Consider the following 22736-nt stretch of genomic DNA (forward strand, 5'->3'; position numbering starts at 1 on the left):
TTTGTGCCTGTTTCTTCCATCACACTGTTTTTCATGTCTATTTAGATTGTAAACACTTTGGAGCAAGGACTGTATCTCACTAGGTATTTTCACATTGCCTGCTCACTGAGGCCCTGAGCAAAATTGGAGCCTCTAAGTACTATCATAATATAAATAATGGGTATAACACATGGCAGTGTTTTGCCCCATTGTATATACCATTGTTTAATCCACAATTGTTGACATTGTATTACAATTTTGAATGTTTCCATGTTAGAGTGTAGTTTCCTTTGCTTTCACAATGGTTGAAATTCACCTCTGCGCAGAGGGCTAAGATATAAGTAGGATGTAAGCAGTGCCTAGGCCCCCTGCATTGACATACATTTGATCCTATTAGAACGCAGGGTTCAGCAGTACCGGCAGGTAAAGAGCATTTCTGCTTCTACTGTAGCAATGTCATGGAACGTGACTTTTGGCCCCTTTTAGTAAAATTTAATATTTACAAACTGTTACAGGTAACTTAGCAAGAGTTTAAAAAAAATCCGTAAAATGTCTATGTCTAGGCAAAGCAGAAGTGTCAGATTTTACAAATGTAATTGTTTTAAGAGATGCAAGGATGCGTTTAAGCACTTGAAACTGGAATACATTAGAGTATTAAAGTTATTGTAAATAAACTTAATTGCTTGTTCTTTACATGATTTCTCTAGAATGTGAAGCAATATTTCATTATTTACGACAACACTGCCTCTATCAAAAGCTTTAAAATGACACTTCAAGACTAAGGGCCAGATCCTCAGCTGCTGTAGATTCACATTAGCTCTATTTATGGCAGTTTCCACCAGCTGAGAGTCAGGCCCTGTTATCTTTCCACTATATTTTGCTACCATGGAGACTATTAGAAGCAACCAACCCTCTAAATATCTTTTATGCAGATTTGAATTCTCAAATGAATTCAAGTTCAAAATTGTTTAAGTAGAGGAGTCAGATTTTTATGGGCACGATCACCCAAATTGCACATGGATGCATGGAAGCGCTCTGTATTATGTGCTGATCTATTCCTTTCTAATACCGAATCAGCTTGGCAATGGAAAGGAATACAAGAAGGAATGAGTTTAGTCTACATTTTACCAGTAATGGGGATATACTTACTTTCTGCCTCAGAGCCAGGTTTTGACAAGCCCTTTGGGTGGGTGTGAGGGAAAGTGCACAAGAGCCTCCTCTATTTTGCATGGCCCTGCAAGAGCCTTTCACAATTGCACTGGGACTGCTCCTCCAGTGTGCCTGAAAGGAGGCAGAGAGGAGGCAGGATCCCCTGCGGAGCCCCCTGGCTGCCCCTACACGTAGGAGCTGGAGGAGGGGACATGCTGCTGCTTCCGGGAACCATGCGGAGCCATGGCACATGCAGAGTTGGGCAAACCCCAGACTCCGCTCCCTGGCAGGAGCTCGAGGGCCAGTTTAACATGTCTGAAGGGCTGGATGCGCCCCCAGCCCCCATGCTGTAATTTGCCCACCCGTGTCCTAGTGGATGTAGGTGTATTACAAGGAACTGTCCCAAGCCACAGGTGCCGTAGGGCCCCCCTCCTTAAAGGAAGATTCCCCACTGTGAAGGGGACTTCACCGAACCTGTAATATAATCCCAATTAATCTCTGTGGGATTGAAGGTAGGGATGGTGTACCTCCCCTGGCTCCACCCACGGCTTGCCTCCAGCCTGCCCAGTCTTCTGAGTGCCCCGCATGGAGTCCTAAAAGGGGGAGAGCATGTGCATGAGCTGTTCCTGTCTTGCACCTTGCGAAGCTGGAATAGAGAGATCCCTGCAGGGATAATCCTTGAGGTTTAGGGTTTTAAAAAAAAAGTGTATATAGAGACATTTCAGGATAGAATATAAATTACTCCTTATTCATCTGCTCTGACTAGCAATGTCCTAGTCCAGCATAGACGCTACATACCTCTCTGCCTCCTTTGACTATGCAGAGTTAATTGCGGCTTGCAAGTGCTGCACCTGCAGTATTCCCCTGTCCATATGTGTACTGTTAGCTCTCTCTAACCATGCAGACTCATTCAGTTTAGCCAAATGGAGTTCTTATTTCAGATATTCCATGTTGAAAGACAAGCACATCTGTCTTTATAAGCTATTTGTTTCCATAAGGAGAAACAGAATCATCTGTATATTGAAAAAGACACATTAATTCGTTCCCATTGTTTTCCCTATGGCGGCAGAAGGCAGTGAAGCACAATAATTAATGAAGAAGAGTGTTTTGGATTTATTATTCATGTAATTTGCATTAAATGAAAAAATATGGGTTGAAAAATGTGCTGGTGAAGGTCATTGGTAGCATCACTTTGAAACAATAATTGTTTGTAGGACTAGAATCCTTTCTTCCTGTCCAGTTGGGTACAGTGTTCTGAAAATGTCAAAGGCAATTGAATACAAAGCCGCCTTGTAAAATTTATTGTTAGGCAGGTTAGGACTGCATGAGAAATTAGATACTGAATATCCCACAAGGGCGTATTTATGTTCTGCAGAAACTGTTGATTTAAGTGATTTCCTTGGTTTAAATGTCCCAGGCTGATGTGCCCTTCATCAGAGTTGAAATGCTACATTGCTGACAAATTCTTTTCATTTTGGGAAAGAAAGGTGAATCTTAGCAGGTTTAGCAGGGATCCCAGTCTACCAATCAAGGGAAAATTGCATCCGGCCATCTTTCTGAGTGCAAAGCCTCCACTGAAGCCACTGGATGTTTTATTTAAATAACAATGGCAGGAAAAGGCCTGAGGGCAAAATGCTGTCCTGTCTTTTGTGGATGCTCCACAGGATATGCAGGAGCATGGCTGCATATGGGCCAAGTATTTCCGTGAGTATTAGGGGCTGATCTCTCCCCATCGAAGTCAATGGCAAAATTCCCAGTTGTGCAGGATCAGGCTCTAGATTGGAATTCTTGCTAATGATCCAAGAAGAAATCCTCCATTAGGAGTTGGTATAAAATGCTAGTTGGTAGGGCACAAATGGGCTCTCCCCCATGCACCTTTCCCTCCATTCACATGCAAGAGCAGCTGTGAGGTGGAGTGCACATAGGGTTGCCAACTTTTTGATTGCAGAAAACTGAACACCCTTGCCCTGCCCCCAAGGCCCTGCCCCTTCCCCGAGACCCTGCCTTCTGTTCACTCCATCCCCCCGCCTCCTGTTGCTTCCCCCCCCCACAAGCTCATTTTCACCAGGCTGGGGTAGGGGGTTGGGGTGCAGGCTCTGGGGTGGAGCCAGGAATGAGGATTTGGGGGTGCAGGAGGGGGCTCTGGGACAGGAGTGGGGCCGGGGCTCAGGAGTTTGGGACTCAGGGCTGGGACAGGAGGTTGGGGCAGGAGGTTGGGGCGTGACAGGGGGTGTGGGCTCTGGGCGGTGCTTACCTCAGGAGCCTCCTGGAAGTGGCCGGCATGTTCCTCTGCCTCCTAAGCGCAGGGGTGGCCAGGGGTCTCTGCGTGCTGGCGCTGTCCATAGGTGCTACCCCCGCGGCTCCCATTGGCTGCAGTGGGCAAGGGCAGCACATGGAGCCCCAGTGGCTGCCCCAGGCCTAGGAACCGGAAGGACATGATGTCCGCTTCCGGGAGCCACACAGAGCCTGACGCTGTGGCCAACCGGATTTTAGGTGGCCCAGTCAGCTGTGCTGACCAGAGCCACCAGGGTCCCTTTTCGACTGGGTGTTCTGGTTGAAAACCGGATGCCTGGCAACCCTAAGTGCACGCTACTCCTTTTGGGAGCGGCAATAATGTGGTGTAAGGGTCTGTTGCCTTCAGGCTTCTGCAAACCATCTTGCCCTCCATTGGCAGGGCTACTTAAGACACTGCTCCACTGTTGTCAAGTATCAGAGGGGTAGCCGTGTTAGTCTGGATCTGTAAAAGCTGCTCCACTGCTGTTCCTTTTCCACCTGCTCCCACAGCAAACCTGACTGCAGTTTTTCCCAAAGTATTTAAGATAAATTGTTGTTGAATAGTAACATAGAAGCAATATAAGGTAGCACCCAAAACTTTCTGTTGGCTGGAAAAGGAAGGAGTCTGAGTAAACAATGACTCTGTCAAGGGTATTGATTTTCAAGTCTTTGCCTTTGTGTGCAATGTTTCTCAGCATCTGCTTTCCCAATGTGTATTTTACACCGCCACTCTATAGTGAGGCTACATCTTTTTTTTTTAAATGGGGTGACCAGAACTGCATGCAGTATTCAAGATGTGGGTGTACCATTGATTTACATAGTGGCATTATGATGTTTACTGTCTTACTTTCTATCCCTTTTCTAACATTTTTTGACTGCAGCTGCACATTGAGCGGATGTTTTCCCACGAGAACTTTCTCTTGTGCTCTACAGTGATCCAGCTATCAGTATATTTGAATAATTACAGACTTACATTTTCATTCATACAATGCTCAAAGGGTTTGGTTTTGATTTGGAGTGCAGTGCCCAGTGTGTGCAAAGTGACAAGTCGCTGCTACCCTATCAGTAAGGTGTGAAATCCCGCCTCCTCCTTAGCTTTATTTTGGGGGACTGTTTTTTAGCTGCTTTGGCAGTTAGTTTAAACAGACAAATTAACATTACACTGTGAAACGAGTTTAGTGATGAGGAAATAAAGTTGACTTCTCTGAATGGAATCCAGACATATATTGTATATGTAGTCAAAATAATACTTTAATGCAAGAGAGATGATGCAGAGAATTACTGCTAGGAGCAGTATCATTTCATCTTTATGAAAATATAATCGAGGCAAAAAATAAGACACCGACGGGAGCTCTTTTTATTATTTATTTATTTATTTATTTTGTATTACTGTTGTGCTACAGGGTATTGGTGGCTGCAAGCAAGTTTGTTTGATCAGTGGGCAGGCAGAGACCTCACTGAAGCTGACCGGTGTGTTAGCTGCCATTCATTCATGCTAACTGAGAGAGCAATTAAATAGTCCTTTGTTTAATGATAGCTGAAACAATAGTAGCCACCCCAACTCAAGGTCCATGGAAGGCCTGACAAGAACTAACTCAGATTTCCCAGGGATTGATTGAAAATTCAGGGCTGGGTCACTGATTGGTGGAGCTGTGTGTGTCTGTGTATATCAGTATCTGAAAGGGAGGAGAAAACCAGTGAAGCAGTTGGTAGCATGGCCCTGAGATGGAGCAGAGACAGAGCTTCTTTCGTTACAGGATGGGCTGGAAAGCAGGCTTGGATTTCTGCCTGCTGCTGTTTGTTTCTACTGTGTTCAGGGAAACAGAACTTTGTGGATATTCTTTGTAAATAAACAACATAGCACCAAATAAATAAGTAACTTGTATTCCGAATTTCTCCCCCTAAAGGAAACAACCTGGCAAGACCCCAAATATTCGCTAACTGCTCAGGTCAAGGAGCAACATTATGATAGGACCCAGAGGCCCTAAGTTCATGATCCCATTGTGTTAGGCACTGTACAGAAACATAGTAAAAGACAGTTCCTGTCCCAAAGAGCTTACAATCTAAATAGACTAGAAAGATAAAAGAAGTATTTATTATCCTCATTTTAAAGATGGGGAGCTGAGACACAGATGTGTTAAGTGACTTGCTCAGGATCTCACAGAAAATATGTGGCAGAGTTATGATTTGAACCTGATCTTCTGAGTCCTGGTCCAGCACCTTAACCATAAGACCATCATTCTTCTCTTTCCTTTTACTCCAAGGATGCTTCTGTGTTTGTACATTGGTTAGGATAACCATTGGGGACTCTGAGCACTACCATGTAAAAATAATAATCATGAGAACGAGTGCATTTTAACTATACATTTTCATTCCATGTATTGCATTGCCGCATGCACTCATCTTTGAGCCAGAGCTGCAGTAATTATTGGTTAAAAAGGAGTAATCTTTTAATTAGGAAATGATTCTTCTCTCTTGTGCTCACTATTCTTGCTTTGTTTTGCTGAGCAAGGAGGAGAAATTGCAGAACCTTTTGAGCAAAGAAAGAAGGGTGTTGTCAGAGCAAAGAGAAAGCTGCACATGTGGGGGAAGTACAATAGTTAATTTTTTCTGTCTTCCTCCCCTTCCTCCTTGAAACACTGGTGTTTAAAAAAAAAAAAAAGTTTATGGGAAATAATTAGGTTTTTTTTTCCAGACATACTTTTCAAAAATGAAGTTTACATACTGTAACTACTACCTCGTTCATTACTGCAATAACATAACACTTGCTTATGCAAGCAATTGTGAATATAGCCCTTTATATGATGTTTTATGTGCTAACTCTTCATTTTATGGCATGTTAATTAATGTTCAATGGCAAATGAGGTTTTGGTGATAAGCGCACGGTACTAACTGTTGCACACTCTTCCTCTCTGTGTTTTATGCTTCTGTTTACACTCCTACCTTTTTGTCTGTCTTGTCTATTTAGAGCTTGACTACACAGGCAAGTTTTACCAGCTACACTGGTATAATTATACCACTCTAGATAAACCAATATAGTCGTGCCTGTATAGCTCTCCCTGTGGATGCTCTTATTGCAGTATAGGGGAGGCTTTTTTCAGTTTAGTTTAAACCCCTGCCAAAGCGATGTGAACTAAACCAAAAAAACCACCCCTCTTATACTGGAATAGGGTGACCAGAGGTCCTGATTTTATAGGGATAGTCCCAATATTTGGGGCTTTTTCTTATATAGGCATCCATTACCCCCCACCCCCTGTCCTGATTTGTCACATTTTCTATCTGGTCACCCTATACTGGAAGAAGAATGTCTATAGGGCAGTTACAGTGGTATAAATGTGGAGATTTAAATTCACATCTTAGCTTATACTGTAGTAACTTTCCTGAGTAGACAAGCCCTGAGATCAGGGGTGGGCAAACATTTTGGCCTGAGGGCCACATCTGGGTATAGAAATTGTATGGCGGGCCATGAATGCTCATGGAATTGGGGGTTGCTGTGTGGGAGGGGAGGTGAGGGCTCCAGCTGCAGGAGTGGGCTGGGGATGAGGGATTTGGGATGCAGGAGGGTGCTCTGGGCTGGGACCAAGGGGTTTGGAGGGCAGGAGGGGGATCAGGGCTGGGGCGGGGGTTGGGGCACAGGGGTGGAGTGGGAAAGCTCAGGGGTGCAGGCTCCGGGCAGTGCTTGCCTCAAGCAGCTCCTGGAAGCAACGACATGTCCTCCGCTCTGGCTCCTATGCAGAGGCGTGGCCAGGCAGTTCTGCACCCCACCCTGTCTGCAGTTGCCACCCCCGCAACCCCCAGAAGCAGCAGCATGTCCTCCTCCAACTCCTACGCAGAGGCGCAGCCCTGGCCGGGTGGCACTGCATGCTGCCCTGTCGACAGGTGCTGCCCCTGCAGCTGCGGGGGGGGGCAATGCTTGGGGCAGGGACAGTGTGCAGAGCCCCCTGGATGCTCCTACTCATAGGAGCCGGAGGGGGGACATACCACTGCTTCTGGGAGCCGCACAGCAAGCCCCCAACCCTGCTCCCCGGCTGGAGCGCGGACCGGGGCAAGCCCCTGACCTCACTCCCTGGTGGGAGCTCAAGGGCCGGATTAAAAGTTCTGATGGGCTGTATGCGGTCCATGGGCTGTAGTTTGCCCACCCCTGCCTTAGATTGTAAGCCTTTGGCGGGGGCAGGGACTGTCTGTCACTATGTATATGTACAGTGCCTAGCAGAGTGAGGCCTAAATGTTTGTCTGGGCTCCTAGGCAATAATAATATCTCTAACGTAATAAACCCTAAATAGGTTTTACTGAATGTAATAAACCCCAAATAGGTTTTATTGAATTGTAAATGTAAGAGGAAAGTGTGACCAATGATTTTTTTCTTATTTGCAGGCCTAGATATGACATGAGGAAAATACCACAGTATACAAATCCTCACACCAGTGCACAAGACCTATGCATCACTTAAGCCATATTTTGAGGCTCAGATGGTGCACAGTAGAGCCCTGCTCGGGACTGTTTTTAGAGCTCTCCAGATGGATTGGGATCCCGCAGGACCCACTGCCGTAATAGTGGGAGCAGGATACAAAAATAGTTTGGCACAGGGCTCTAGTGAATAGACTTTGTACTGGCCCTCCATGTAAGGGTGAATCTCACACCATCGTCATATCTTTATTTGATATACTGTGTGGCCAAATTCTGCCCCTACTGGTGCAGGCACGGGGAGCAGAGAGGCTGCCTGGTGCATTCTGTACTGGTGAGGGCAGGACCCCACAAGGCAGCGGGCGGGGTGATATGCTGTGGAAATGCACTGAGCTGTTGCTCTCTTCTTGTGAGTCCCTGACTTTTGACGGTGGAGAAATACAGTATAAATGCTAGTCACCAGGGGCTTGGTCATGTCCTCTAATCTCAGGCCATGCCCAACGGACTAGCTGGCCCATTTCAGTGCAAGAGAATTTTAATGTGTGCTATTTTCATTATGGAAGAGGTTTCTTACCACCCTCCCTTATCTCTAGTGCTTCAAAAGGCAAGATTTAGTCCTCGTTGATGTTTTCCCTAACACATACTGATGGATAAATAGATTTTTTTTATTAGTCGTACTCTTCATTATTTCCCTGTGTACAGAAGAACTCAAGGAGAAACTGAAGGAGTATGTTGACGAGGTGAATATGCGGAAGCCTGGATTCATCAAGGTGGTCCGACACAGCAAGCAAGAGGGGCTGATCCGGTCTCGAGTCAGTGGATGGAGAGCTGCCACAGCACCAGTTGTTGCGCTCTTCGATGCTCACGTGGAATTCAGCGTGGGATGGTAGGTATCTTGCTGCTGCTTGCAATTATTTGTAAATTATGGCATGATATTTATCCAGCATATAAGGAGATGAAGTTATATGCAGCTCTTTTGACATAGATTTAAATACAGAGATAATTATGAAAAGCTTATTGTTCATAATATGCAACATAGTCATATAATCAAGATTCTGTTTTTTAGAACTAGGTTATTGTCTGCTGTAGTGGTTATGCCGGTAAATGCATGTTACTAAATTAGACAAGTAGAGCAAATTAGAGATTTATTGCCTCTGGTTAAAATTTGTGTCAAATTTATATATGCACAATATATTACTGTTCTCTTCCATTTTCATTTGATTTTTGTCAATAGCCAGTGCACAGCTGATAAATAATCACTTAGGCATGGAGAAGCTCAGTAGAACAGGTCAGACATGTAACAAACTTGGTCCTGATTTTTTGTATGCAAAATTAAGGGGGTAATGCAAATTTTTCTATGAGTTAGGGCCAGATTCTGTGGTTTGCTGAGCTGATCCGATGAGATGCTGTGGCCTCTCAGTACTTCTCAGGATAATTCCACGTATTGTTCATCCGAACATACAGTGTTCTTTACATTTCTTTCACCATTGCATTTAACTAAACTTTTTTGAAAGCAGAGGCCCCAATTCAGCAAGATATTTAAGCACGTGTAACTTTAAGTATTCAAATAGTTCCATTGAAGCCAATGCACTCACTCGCCTGCATATCTGCTAAAGTATCTTGCTCAATTGGGCCCTGAGCCAGTTAAGCCTCCAGTCTAAACCAGTGTTTTGGGATCACCCCATTATTAATTGCCCAGGGCATAGCAACTGCAGTTTGGATGGCCACGTGTGTGAGGGGTGGAGGTGAGGGGGGCCTTGGCAGGAGCTGGGAGAGAGATGGAAACATCCAAAGTTTAACCCAGTTCATGTGCACTGAATGTATAAACATTTTTCATTTTCAGCAAAGGAATAACAAATGGCATAGGCTGCCAAGCTCAACACTCATTTCTAGGAGACTTGTGCTGTTTGTATTTAACTGCCAGCAGCTGGCTTTACAAGATACAGAAAAATTACATAATGATGTCTTGGATATGTCTCAGATGTGCTCCTGGTGTTACAGTGGTCTCCTTAACGAATCATTTTAATTAGAATCTAAATTGCATAAAACATGTCTGGGCAAAGGAGGGTAGATGATTCAGGGATTAGGAGTGGGATACCAAACCTTTCACTTTTAGGTCATTGATTCCAATTCAATCCATTGGTTGATAGTGACCAAAAGTTGTTAGCATCTGAAGCTGTTCAGTGGCCTCTGTGAAATTAGTTGGTGGTTTTAGCCTGATTCCTAGTCAAGAGTGACCACATCAGAGAATTATTATCACAACTAGCTCTGACATCTTTGCTGATGGACTTTAAATTATTTGGATGGTGCTGTCAAGAGATCAAGGGTAGAGTATCCTTGGGGCTGCATTACTTTTTCATACTTACAGGTGGCCCAGCAGGTCACAGCTGAGGCTTATTGAGAGGGCGGGTAATGGGGGGGAAAGGGAGGACCTTCAGTGACTAGTCTATTACTACTGTACCTCTCATGAGCAGTTAATTATACAGCTGTCCAACTTATGTTTAGTTTCCCTGTTACTTCTGTATAAAAAGATGGTCTGTTTAAAGGGAAAAGAGCTATTGTCCCTGGGATACTTCAATTATTAACTTCGATCTTCTTGATGTCCTTGATCATAGAGATGGCCTGGAGACGTCATCTTTATGGGGTAGCAAGGATGTAAATGGTAACTGATAAGAGAGGTCTAATTTCTTCCATCAGCAGACTAGAAAGGAACAATATCCAGTGTGTGCTAGATTTAAAGTTACACTATATACTTTGGGCCAAATCCTGCAGCCTCACTCAGTCAAACCCACACTTCAGTCAATGGGAGTTTTGCATGAGTAACAACTGCAGAGTGTGCCCTTCAGATAATGTAGAATATAGGCTCTGGCTGGCATAAGGGTTTTGCTTCTGTTGAAACAATCTCAGTATTTGTTCCTTTAGGGCTGAACCAGTACTCACGAGGATAAAGGAAAACAGAAAAAGGGTCATTTCTCCTTCATTTGATAACATCAAATATGATAATTTTGAAATAGAGGAATATCCCCTATCGGCGCAGGGGTTTGACTGGGAACTGTGGTGTCGATATCTGAATCCTCCAAAATCATGGTGGAAGCTGGAAAACTCAACTGCTCCGATAAGGTAACATGCAGCTGTGACATGGGTTTGGGACTTGTGGGAAGCGCTCAGTTATATGTAACAAATAACAAAGGGCTGGCTACATGCACTTTATTTTAACAAGGACCAAGGGGGCTGCTTATCAAACAGACCAATGGTTAAATTAGAATAAATGTTCTCACTGTTCTCTGCCACTTTTACCATTGCTCCCTCTAATAACCAGAAAAAAGTTGTACAGTCTCATGTACTTCATTTTTATATAACAAGTCAGAGCAAATATAAAAAAGCAAAAGAGAAGACTTGATGCTTGATTCAGTGTTGCCATCTACAAATGTCTTGTCTGCTAATTTAATGGTAATGATCCAGAAAGACAATGCAGTTTACAAATGTATTGCAAAAAGGTACAACTGTCAGTGATGAATTAATATCTGATTATTACATTTGTGGTTATATCACATAGTAGTACAACTATGTGTTATAATCACACACAAATCTGGCCCATATATGTGGGAGGAAGGAGTGTGTGAAAACCCCTATTTTTGTATGACCTAGCTCTGTAGCTGCCTATTCTGTCTAGAGAACTGTTAGTCTGGTGCGGAAGAGGACCCCTGTCTACTCTATGGTACCAAAGGTAGCGTTGTCTCGTAAATAAGATTGATGGCCTCCAAGCAGATATCCATAGATCCTAGTTCTTCTTTCTATGCAAATCCCAAGGAGCTCACTGTAACCTCCCCTCTGGTTTCCAGAAGCTTGTGCAGAAAGAGAGGAGGTGGTTGAGACTGAAGTACAAAAATTGTACCTTTGGAAGTGCTGGGGTGGGGCATCAGTAGGTGTCTCTTGTATTCACCCAGACAGTCAACCTGAGAGCTATCTTTAGAGCTGTCAGACGGAATTGTTGGCTCAGACCTCCATTGACCCACTCCATATCTGTAGCCATCACTCATTAGGAAGGTGAGAGGATGTCCTTAGACAGGACTAGGTGCCAGGAGATCTGGATATGAAGGCTAGCTCAGCCATAGACTTTGTATTTAAGGTGGAGATAACAATATCCACCTCACAGGGATACGAGGAAGCTTAATTAATGTTGGTAAAGTGCTCGATAAACTCTGGAAGGCCTTGTAGCAGTGAAAATTATTTTTAATATCATCTTGTTGACTTTTTGAAATAAAATAGTTGCTGTTCAGAACAAAGAACTGGTCCTGATTGTGCACTTCACCCAGTAATTACACCTCTACCCCGATATAACGCGACCCGATGTAACACAAATTCGTATATAACGCAGTAAAGCGGTGCTCCAGGAGGGCAGGGCTGCGCACTCTGGTGGATCAAAGCAAGTTCAATATAACGCGGTTTCACCTCAGATTTTTTGGCTCCCAAGGACAGCGTTATATCGATGTAGAGGTGTATGTGATTCCTGATGGATGGGGTTAGATTTCATTTTACGGTGATGGGCATTTAGATTTGATCCTTGCAAAATCCTTAAATGGGAGCGAGAGCTGGCTCTTGTCCTGGAATATTGTTTGTTTTTGAGATACATTGTACAAAAGTGTCATGTAATAATAAATTATGTTCAGTGTGTGGATAGATAGCGTTACTAAGACCATTCCCCAGTAACCAACACGTTATTACTTCAGGCACTGTTGAAAGGAAACATAGTGAATATACAACAGAATTAAAACAAAGTCAAAGGGATTCTTTGCCTCAAAAAAACATCCAGAAACCTTCCTATTCTGTGATAAACTCAGCACTATTTTTTAGATGGTATAAGGTCATCTCATATTTTCCTCATTACTAAATACATCAGAAATATTTTCTCATTATGCTGAAGTGGTGCAGTAATAGTGTAGGATAACACCACACAAATATATAAATCCGTACAAGGGGAGAATTTTAAGTTTTGTGATTAAGCAATCTTATAATCACATGAAAAGCGGATGTCTACATTTAACACAGCTTGATTGTTCTCTTCCTGATAAATGCAGGATGATTTACCCTATACTCTTGAATTGCCCTGTGTCCTTTCATTAATATCCTGTTGTTCCCAGTGCTCCTTCTGCTCACACTATGACAAAAATGACTATTTTGTTTTTGTCAGCATGCAAGGTAAGCTAAAAACCACTGTAAACGGTAGATTCATTACTCTACATTCGCCTTCCCTCATAGAGGGAAATTTATACTCTGTTTGGTCAAATCTTCACTACTTTAAAGGTGGTTCAGCAGTTGTAAGACTGAGTGTCTCAGGATTTTGAAGGAATAGGAAATTAGTATCAGTAGGACTGGGTGACTCAAGAGTTTTATCGATCGTACCTATGGAGGCTCTCGCCCCTAGGCCACAGATTCAGATTTGTCCCTGATTAGCAGTGGTTGAAAGACATTAATATTTTACAGCATTTCAGTGAAAGGAGTGAGTTGTCTCATACCCACTTCTTGTGTCCATATTACAAAAGCCACCAAAAAAGGCCCTGACTCAAGAAAGCATCCATATATTCACTAAGGGCTCTTTAGCAGATAGTTAATTTAAGATTAAAGTTTAGCACGCCCTTAAATGCTTTCCTGACCAGAGGATGGACTTAAGCATGTGGTTAAGTGCTTTCCTTCATCAAGGGCAAAATTTGCACTAATTGGTACCCTTGTTGGTAGTCTACACAGAGAACCCAAGCGCTGAGTGGCAACAGAGACTGCAACCCTCTTCCCACTACAGCTGGTCTCTTCAAAACAGAGCTTGGACACAGGGGCAAAACATTGCAGGGGAGCATCACTCTTGTTGCTCATCCTGTACTGAGGGCTTCAGTTTTCAGCATTGTCAGTTTGGCACCTTTCACCAGCACTCAATTTGGTTTAAAAAACAAATAGCACAATAAGACAAAATTGGCCAAATCCATCTTGGGTGTAACTCCATTGCAGTCCATGGTCTTACACCCAGTATGGCCCAGTGACACTAACTACGATCTGTTTGAGTGACAATAAAAAAGGAAGTAGCTTACTTGCTCTCTAACTGTTGTTTTTTGTTGTTCTGTTGTATTTATGCAGAAGCCCTGCACTGATTGGATGCTTCATAGTAGACAGGGAGTACTTCCAAGAGATTGGCTTACTAGATGAAGGCATGGAGGTCTATGGAGGAGAGAATGTGGAGCTTGGGATCAGGGTAAGGAAATGTAACAAACAAGCACTGATGATTTGTTCTTCTAAAATGTGACTTGCCCCACATCATAGGTGAAGAAGCAGACAAAGGACAGTAGAGGTAGTACGTGAAGTAGCTATATAACTGCTGTCAATCCGTGTGATTATGGGATATACCAAGACAGCCATAGAATCCTACACCTATGGGTTGTGTACGGGAGGGGTGGGATAAAAAGCAGAGGCTCCCTTGTGAAAAATGTAGTTGGGGAGGGGAGGATACAAACATGATGTCGTTATTTCACACAGCTGATAGTGGTAGTTGCTATGAGGAAGCTTGGAGAAAACTTCTTTGCCCCACTTATAATGCAATCTCCTATATGGAGAGGGGCTTCTCAAAGATCTAATGGAGAAGGTTCTCCTAGATTCATCTGTTTATTTAAATTGGGGAGCTCACTTTGGAGATAGCATATTTGCCCTATTGTTTCAGCTGTCTCCCCTCTGCCTTTGCCATGGATTTAAGATATTCATAGAGTACTGAGTTTACATAATTGCTCGTATTTCCTTCTTTCGTCATACACTGTTCATTTATTTACCATTTGCAATATGCTGTGTGATTTGTGTATCTCATTCTGCCTCCCCTCATGAATAAATACCATGCTGAAAATGCAACATTGCTCAATTTAAGAGATTCTCTGATTTTTGATACAAACGAAAGACCGATTCTGAGTTACATAGCTGGAGAAATGAAAAAGAGGTCTGATTTGCGTTACATAATTAGATTTACAATCTCTGCTACTGAAATGTTAGCTGAACATATTGAGGTTTGTGTTTTGTGGCTGTCAGGTCTCTGGAATAAAGATATACACTAGCATAAAGACAAGGATGAATTTCTGTAAATAATGAGAAAATATCTTCAGGTAATGCGTTCAGACTGAGACATACTACAAAACCACTCATTTTCCATCTCTGACTTTCTGAAAGTCTTTTCCTACCGCTTGTCAGAGAGAGAGTTTTCTTGCAACAGAAGGGAAGGCAAGGCCCTTGCCGAGATATGTTACCCCACACTGGCAAGGAATGCAAGAGGAGAGATGTTAGCATCTGCCTTTGATAAAAACCAGTCTCTACACGATTAAGAAGAGGGAGCCTGAGTCCTTTCCTAGAGCCAGATTTCTCAGCTTGATGTTGCTTGCTGAGTTTTAAAATTAGCGACACTGATTTTTAACTGAATGATTTATTGCCTCTATGAGAGGGCAAAGAGTTTGATCAGTCGTACCTATGAGACTTTGATGATAATTTGTGTGACAGAATATGGCCCCAATGCTCTCAAGTAATGTACTAGCCTGTCCGGACTGTTTAGTCCTTGTGGATGTTAACTGCTGAAAATCACTTTGATAGACAGAGCTAGACAGATGCACAACACCCCCACCCCCTCCATAACTGAAATTTTGGCATATACTGGATTAGTGGAATAAGACCCAACAGTGCTCTAATTTCTTGATATCTATTCTTCTGTCTCCAGGGAAGTGAAGCCTGACCTAAATAAAACACTTTCATCTTTGACATACCATAATGTGCAAGGTAGCAGAATGTATATTGCTTCGTCTAGCTCTATTCTGACTCTGATCTGAGTTCCCAGCTGCATCAAAACATCTGTAATAGACAGATAGCTCAGCAGTTTATTAATGACTCTCCTCACTATGCTCATCATAACCCAGATAATACTAGGATTAATATACATTTTAAATGCAATATTAGTTCTGCCAGGAATGTAATATTCTTTCTGCAGATGGTAGGCTTTGCAAATGTCCCTCTTTACTTAATCCACTGCTCCTGGTACAGACCTGAGGCCATGTGCTGCCTCCTGGCAAAATGCAGGTGCCTACAAAAAATGCTGTTGTCAGAATATTGTGGAAAATGATGTAATTTAGTTGCAGTCCCTAGCTCTACAGACAGTAGTGTTACTCCACAAAGCTGCCTTTAATTTTCTTTAGATAGAGGCATGCTGAAAACTATGGTCAGAGAAGGATTTAGGTCCAGATGGTCTTTCTCTGCTGGCTAACTACATTTTCTTGTCTCTGCAGCACCAGAGAGTAATTTCGAGACTTCCTGGGTTGCTTTTAACTGCAGGGCCTAAAATGAATCACTTAATACAGGCTGTAATTGTTCAACAGAAACATCAGCAGTTTGCGTTTTATAGTTACAGTATCAGTACAATAAATAACATTTTTATTTTAAAATTATAACCTCCACACCAGGATGCAGATTGCTTCCTCTGCTTCATCTTTCATCTGTACTTTCCTTTTTAGCAGCATATGGCTTAATCCCATCTCCTGACATGTGGTGCGCTTTACTATGTAGCCTTGGAGAATCAGCTACCAAATATGTCTCAGTAAACCCAGTAGCTGGCTTTCAAAGTAACGAGGTATTGTGTGCCATGTATCATACAATAGGATGGAGCTCATTAGCCAGCCAACTTCCTGAGCTTACTCTATGGCTTACCATAGCCAGGAAGTTGAGTAAAATAAATACACAGTGGCCTGTTCCTATTCTGCATGCTGTAATGAGTTCACACAGTGAACAGATGGAATGCCAAGCAACATTCCTTCCTTCCTCTAGGAAGTCTCTGTGTGCTGTAAGCCTGCATGAGTCTACAGGCTCACCTGCCTGCAGTAACGCTTGGTTACTGGAACAGGATTGCCATCTTCTCCCTGGTAATGTCTTATAATGTGGAGAGTTCAATGTTACAGGGTGCTAGATTATGAAGGTACAATGTGGATGCACAGAAGACAGCACTAATGAGACTTCCCTCCTCCCTCCACCCATTCCATAGAGAAGATTACCATGGTGGGTCTCTGCAGCTCCTTGTGGAAGGAGGACTGTGAATAGACCAAGGCAAGTACTGTGACTGGCGTATCCATGTACTGTATGTATGTGCTGAGCCAAAGGCCACAGGGGCCTCCACAAGAATATTGTATTGCAACTTTTTTTATGGAAGAGGCCCCCAAAATTGCTTTGCCCCAGGCCCCTTAAATCCTCTGGGCAGCCCTGCCAAAGCCCTGTTTCGTGGGGAATCTGCAAGCCATGTCTGCTACCTTTTCCCCATGCCCTGTGTTAGCAGCCACGGCTGGTTCAAACTGAAAATTTTATCTTTCAGTTCTGTGTCATTTTCCATGTGGAACAAAGCCCTCTTATACTCACCAGGATTAGTCTGTAACGGGCAAATCTTGTCCTTTCCTCTGCAGCCTTGAAGTGCCCTGCTCACCGCAGAATGGGTTGGAATGAGTCCTAAGTCAGGGTCCTAACCAAAAGAGGCACTTTTTTTCTCATCTATTCACATTACTTGGGCCACTTGAGACCAAGAAAACACACAAACCACTTGGAATTGTATCCAAAGCATTCATTGCTGGTAACGCCTGGATCAGCCATAAAAAGCGGAAGCAGTTATTTTCACATTGCAATATGTTATAGGATTTGGGGATCATTCTGTGAGGATCTTGTAAATATTCTCTCTCTCTTCTCAACTCCATTCATCTCTGAGCTGAGGTAATATTTTATCAATAGGTTTTTTGCCCCCTCATCTATGACTTTGTAATAATATGTGTAAAATTAAACATCAGTTCTCAAATAAATATTAATAGAATTCAGTTGCCTTAGGCTAGATGTTTATGAGTGCAAAGTCATATTTTTCCCCAACAGCAAAACATTTTCTTACAAAGCTCAGTACTTGCCTCATAACAAAAAAAATCAAGCTCCCTAAGGCTAGATGAGGAGAACTGGTGAGCACCTTGTCAGAGGGGCTGGATCCCATCAATGGGGTTACTCACAGGAGGTTGTCAGTACCTCTCAGGATCACATCCTTAGATTCTGTGTAGGATAAGCCTGGCTCCTTCAGAGGTCCCTCATGTTTTATCAGTCCCCCTAAAGTTACCGTGCCATCCCAAGCTATTTCTTGTTGAGATATAATCACTCGCACTCTCCAGATTGTGTTAATATGTTTCAAGACAAGGTTTCCATCATTTGTGACTCTCTGCTCTCATAATATAACAACATAGCCTTTAATCATGCCTTTAAGGCATTGGCTCATGTTCTGGGGTCAGTGCAGCATCACGTGCCCAAGCAGAAGTTCAAGGAGGCACCATCCCCAGTGAGCATCCATAAGAGATTGTAATATGTGCTTCACCACCCCAGCTGGTGCAGAATATGGATGCGGAGCCATGGCCCCTTGCCATCCCTTGTAGGCTTGGGGTGTTGTCTATTGCTGATCAGTGTTAGCCATGAGATGTCCTTGTGATCAAGAAAGCCCATGGATGACCATCGTGACCAGCCTGTTTTAAAGGTTTGGAAGGCCAGTGTAATACTTTTTGTAGGGCCTAATCCAATTCCCACTAAAGTCAATACAAGCCTTTCCACTGATGTCAGGCCCATATAGATCATTTTTCATCTGAGGAGCTCAGAGTAGTTTACAAACATTACTGAAGCTTTTCAACAGCCTATTAAGGCTATATTGGACACACTTTTATAGATGCATAATCTGAGGTTCAGAGAGATTGAATGATTTACCCAAGGTCACAGTGTCAATGGCAGGAGCAGGAATATAACCCCAGGCTCTAGCTTCAAAAAGTAATGATATATATTAGAAGGACTGTGTTCTGGCTTATGTATTCACATTCCTAGGGATAAAATGTCCCAATTAAACGAGTGAGAGAAAATTCTATTTGAATGACAAAAGCTCCTTAATGAAAAAATGAAACATGTTTCCTAATGAGCCTAAGCCTGTTCCCATTGAAACTGTACAGTAACTCCTCGCTTAACGTTGTAGTTATGTTCCTGAAAAATGCGACTTTAAGTGAAGCAATGTTAAGTGAATCCAATTTCCCCATAAGAATTAATGTAAATGGGGGGGGGTTAGGTTCCAGGGAAATTATTTTCACCAGACAAAAAACTATATGTTATATAGATATACACACAGTATACATTTTAAACAAACAATTTAATACTGTTCACAGCAATGATGATTGTGAAGCTTGGTTGAGGTGGTGAAGTTAGAGCCAGTTATTTTTATGAAACAATTCTTTAATCAATCCTGACATATTGCGAAACACTTCTTTAACCAGTTATACCCCATCACCTTAGTTGGTTCTAACTTTGCAAAACTAGTTATGCAACAGACAGAACCAATTAAAGAATCAGACGGGAACCATACAGATATATACAGACGCTCCCCGGGTTACGCAAACCCACACTTATGGAAAGTTCCATAGCGGAGTGGTTTTTTTTTGTGTTTGTTTGTTTTTTGTTTTTGGCACAATTGTCAGGTATATGTCTTCGACTTACACAAGGCGTTCCGGCTTGCGTAAGTTGGGGAGCGTCTGTAGTAGGGAAATAGGGGCCATAAAGGCAATACAATAGAGAAGTATAGATATCACAATCACAGCTGTTGATAAGTGGTTTCTTGCCAGACAGAATGCTATCAAACAACGTTTTCTTTGAACATCTTAAAATCTGTTTCATTGTCTAGTGATGATGGGTACTATTAGGACAGAAGCGCCTTCTTAACAGCTTGATATTAAATTGTTTTGGTGCAATTTAGATGGAACATGACACTCTGCAACTTAGCTCATGGTTTAATAGAGAAGAAGGCCTCAGACCTTACAGGGAGGATATCCCAGTCTCCATCTGTCTATCTATTCCTAGTGTTTGTCACCTGAAATCTCTTTTCAATAGTGTGGCCTCATAACTGTTTCTTCTTTGAAAGGACATCTGTGTCTCTCTTGCTCTCTTTTGTTGTGCTCTACAAATACTCTCTAAGGGCAGTTCAAAATCAGTACAGGAAATAATTTTCAGTGCTACAGTTCTCCTGACTGGTAAAACGATGCTTATCTTTTCAGAAACCTCTGGAAAGTTTGTGGTGTTAGTAACCTGGAACGTTTGGAGACATATTTAGCATATTATTTTATATGCCAATTGTATGACATACCATATATAGTGTAATTATATATCTGTATGTATATATAGTATTCTTCTTTACAGATTATAAAAATGAATGTATCATGGCTTCTAGGAGCATGAACAGAAAATAAGTATAAATTCACAAATGCACATTGACTATTTTAGCATATCCATAAATAAAGATCCATACACACAAAATCTCTCCTCAAAATATCCCTTTGGGACAATAAGGAATGAATAGACAGGCCTTGCAAATTACTCTGTGTGTGTGTATGTATTATATACTATATATAATATACATTACATTCAGTATTTAAAATAAATGAACATCTGTTTTGATAGGGTATATCTAAGGTTATCATTTCCCAAACATTTGAAAGCTGTTTTCTCTTCAGTCCCCAGTACACACATCCCACACACACACTTTCAGTCACTGTCACTTGGTGTGGTTTTACAACCATGTTTTTTTTTTAGTTGATTTTAGTAATTCCTGAAAGACCCACATAGACTGCAGCGAAACTGACTATACACACAACACTGTCAAATGCACAAAATAACTGGAGGGGGAAAAACAGAGAAAATTACACTTCTCTAATTTCTTTCTTATAGTAACCTGAGGTGTTACTTGTAACAGTGTGAGGTAAAATGATTTTCAGGTAGAAATGAATTCTGTTTATTTTTTTTTAGTATATTGGTTTCTCCTTAATTTCAGCTGTTAAAAGTTAACTGAACATGACATTTTTACTTTCATGCCAGTGTTGTGAGTGAAAAAGCAGTCATTTCTTGCCAGCATGGTTTCATGAAGCAAGAAACAGTTTTGTTAACTAATTTTAAATCATGTGAGAAAGTTGAGAAACTGACAAAAATTGGGGATCTTGCGAAAAGTGTTTGATACTTTTTAAAGCAAACGTTTTTGCAAAAAATCATGAAAATTGTTTAGTTTTGCAGCATGAGTGCAGCCAGAACTAGTGATCTATTTGACTTCGGTGGCTTTGTATATAATTGAGATTGTGTTCTTGATATAGGCAAAAATATCTCTAAAATGCTATTGGTTTAGGAAACTACTTCATTGTGTTGAGGTACTAAAGCCCAACAGTACCAGAGACTAGTATTCTCTATTTTAAGGGCTGTCATTTCTATACAATTATCATTTCTTGTGGTGAAATGATAACTATTGAAAATGAAAGAAAGAACTTGCATCCAAATTGTCATGCCTCCAGTTGTCAGTCATGACATCTGCAGCAGTTTGCTCTCCATGGCTTGTTCTATTTTTGTGTCAAGCCTCCAGTGGAATGATTGTTTTCCCCCTGTTTAGCCCATGAATGCCTCAGCAGGTATCCCGCAGCTACAGCACGTATAATTATACATACAGACAACATTACCAGTTCGCCAGTGAATCATTTTTACACTATTTCTGGGGAGAGAACATGTTGTTATTCAAAGCTCCCACAGGAAAGCCGATGATTGATGCAACACCGGCAGATATGTGGTGTAGCATCCCTTTAACATACATTAAAGAGCAAGAAGTATTTTAGATTTCCAGTAGAGGTGCTTTTTGCATTGCCTGTACCTGTGCGGTCCCATGTTTCTAAATGGACAATAATGTTAACATCTTGATGTGCCAACAAAGGAAATTACTGCTTGCAATGATAAGGAGAGAAATAACACAGCTGAAGTCAACACACCTACTCACAAATCAGTGGTTACAGGAAAGAGACAAATTAATTAGTGGCTTATCATAAGATAGCACAAAGTTTAATACCTTAAGGACAGCTAAAAGTGGCACTGTAACCTCTGATATCATAGTATCTCACATATTGTTGGTACAGACCCTTCACTTTACTGCACTTCTGACTGGGTCCCCTGACGTAGCACAAGAGCTATCATTAATGCAAGACTTTCTGACGCTGGCATAGGGCGTCAGGGACCGGAAAGGAGTTTAAAAAAAATGCATGAAAAATGAGCAGTCACAATATCTTGTCACACAAACCTTAAACCTCTGGTAATTTGCATTGGTTATACACTTTGTTCCCCACCCCCCTTTCAGGGTAAAAGATGATTTCTTCTGTTGCCAATTTATGGCATAAATTTGGCAATGGAGTGACTTAAGTATCAATTATTTTACCGTGCCTAGCAGCGAGATGGATACATTTGAGAAACAACAGAGTGAAGCTTTATGCCTTCAGTGACCCTGGAAGCATGTTATCTCCTAGTAGCACGAGCCTTGGAGTGGCTTACTGCAATTATAAAACAGCACGCCAACTTACGTAGTTTAACAATACATTGTAAAAGTTTTACGGTTCATGAAGATAAGTACAAAATTAATCCCTGCAGAACAAAACAATTACAAAAGTACATAATGAAGCAATTAGCTAAAAGGGAGAGGAAAACACTGACAATTTAATATGGAAAGATTCTTTACATGTATTATTTTTTCCATGAGGGCATTGCATAAAGGCGTAATTAATGTGAAGCGAAGCCTGTAAGGCAATTAATGAAGACTTCAAAAGTAAAATTTAAGGAATAATTTACATTTTAAAAATTGAGAGCCAACTCTAGTTATGCTGAAGCCTTTCATTTTTCTTTTTAAAAAAATCGTTTCGCTTTCCCTTTTGTCTTTTTCTGGGCCTATTGCAACTTGCCCTTAGAATTTTCAGCTTGGGAGTGAGAGCGGTTACTGTCACAAACACGTGCAAAACTTGATCCAAAATAAAAGGGAAGGCTCCAGGACAGAGAGAAGTGGGAATAGTCCCCCAAGAAACCAC

General features: G+C 42.0%; 1 protein-coding gene across 4 annotated transcripts in view; it reads left to right on the forward strand.

Annotated features, from left to right (window-relative positions):
* Positions 1-22736, forward strand: part of GALNT18 (polypeptide N-acetylgalactosaminyltransferase 18) — a 520203-nt gene that overhangs the window by 362912 nt on the left and 134555 nt on the right. For all 4 annotated transcript variants that reach the window (XM_045016612.1, XM_045016609.1, XM_045016610.1 and 1 more), the window contains 3 exons: positions 8509-8692; positions 10729-10926; positions 13933-14047. In XM_045016612.1, the coding sequence (XP_044872547.1) occupies positions 8509-8692; positions 10729-10926; positions 13933-14047 (497 nt within the window). The remainder of the gene's footprint in view (positions 1-8508; positions 8693-10728; positions 10927-13932; positions 14048-22736) is intronic.

Source organism: Mauremys mutica, chromosome 4 (genome assembly GCF_020497125.1).
Source record: "Mauremys mutica isolate MM-2020 ecotype Southern chromosome 4, ASM2049712v1, whole genome shotgun sequence".
Lineage (NCBI taxonomy): Eukaryota > Metazoa > Chordata > Testudines > Geoemydidae > Mauremys > Mauremys mutica.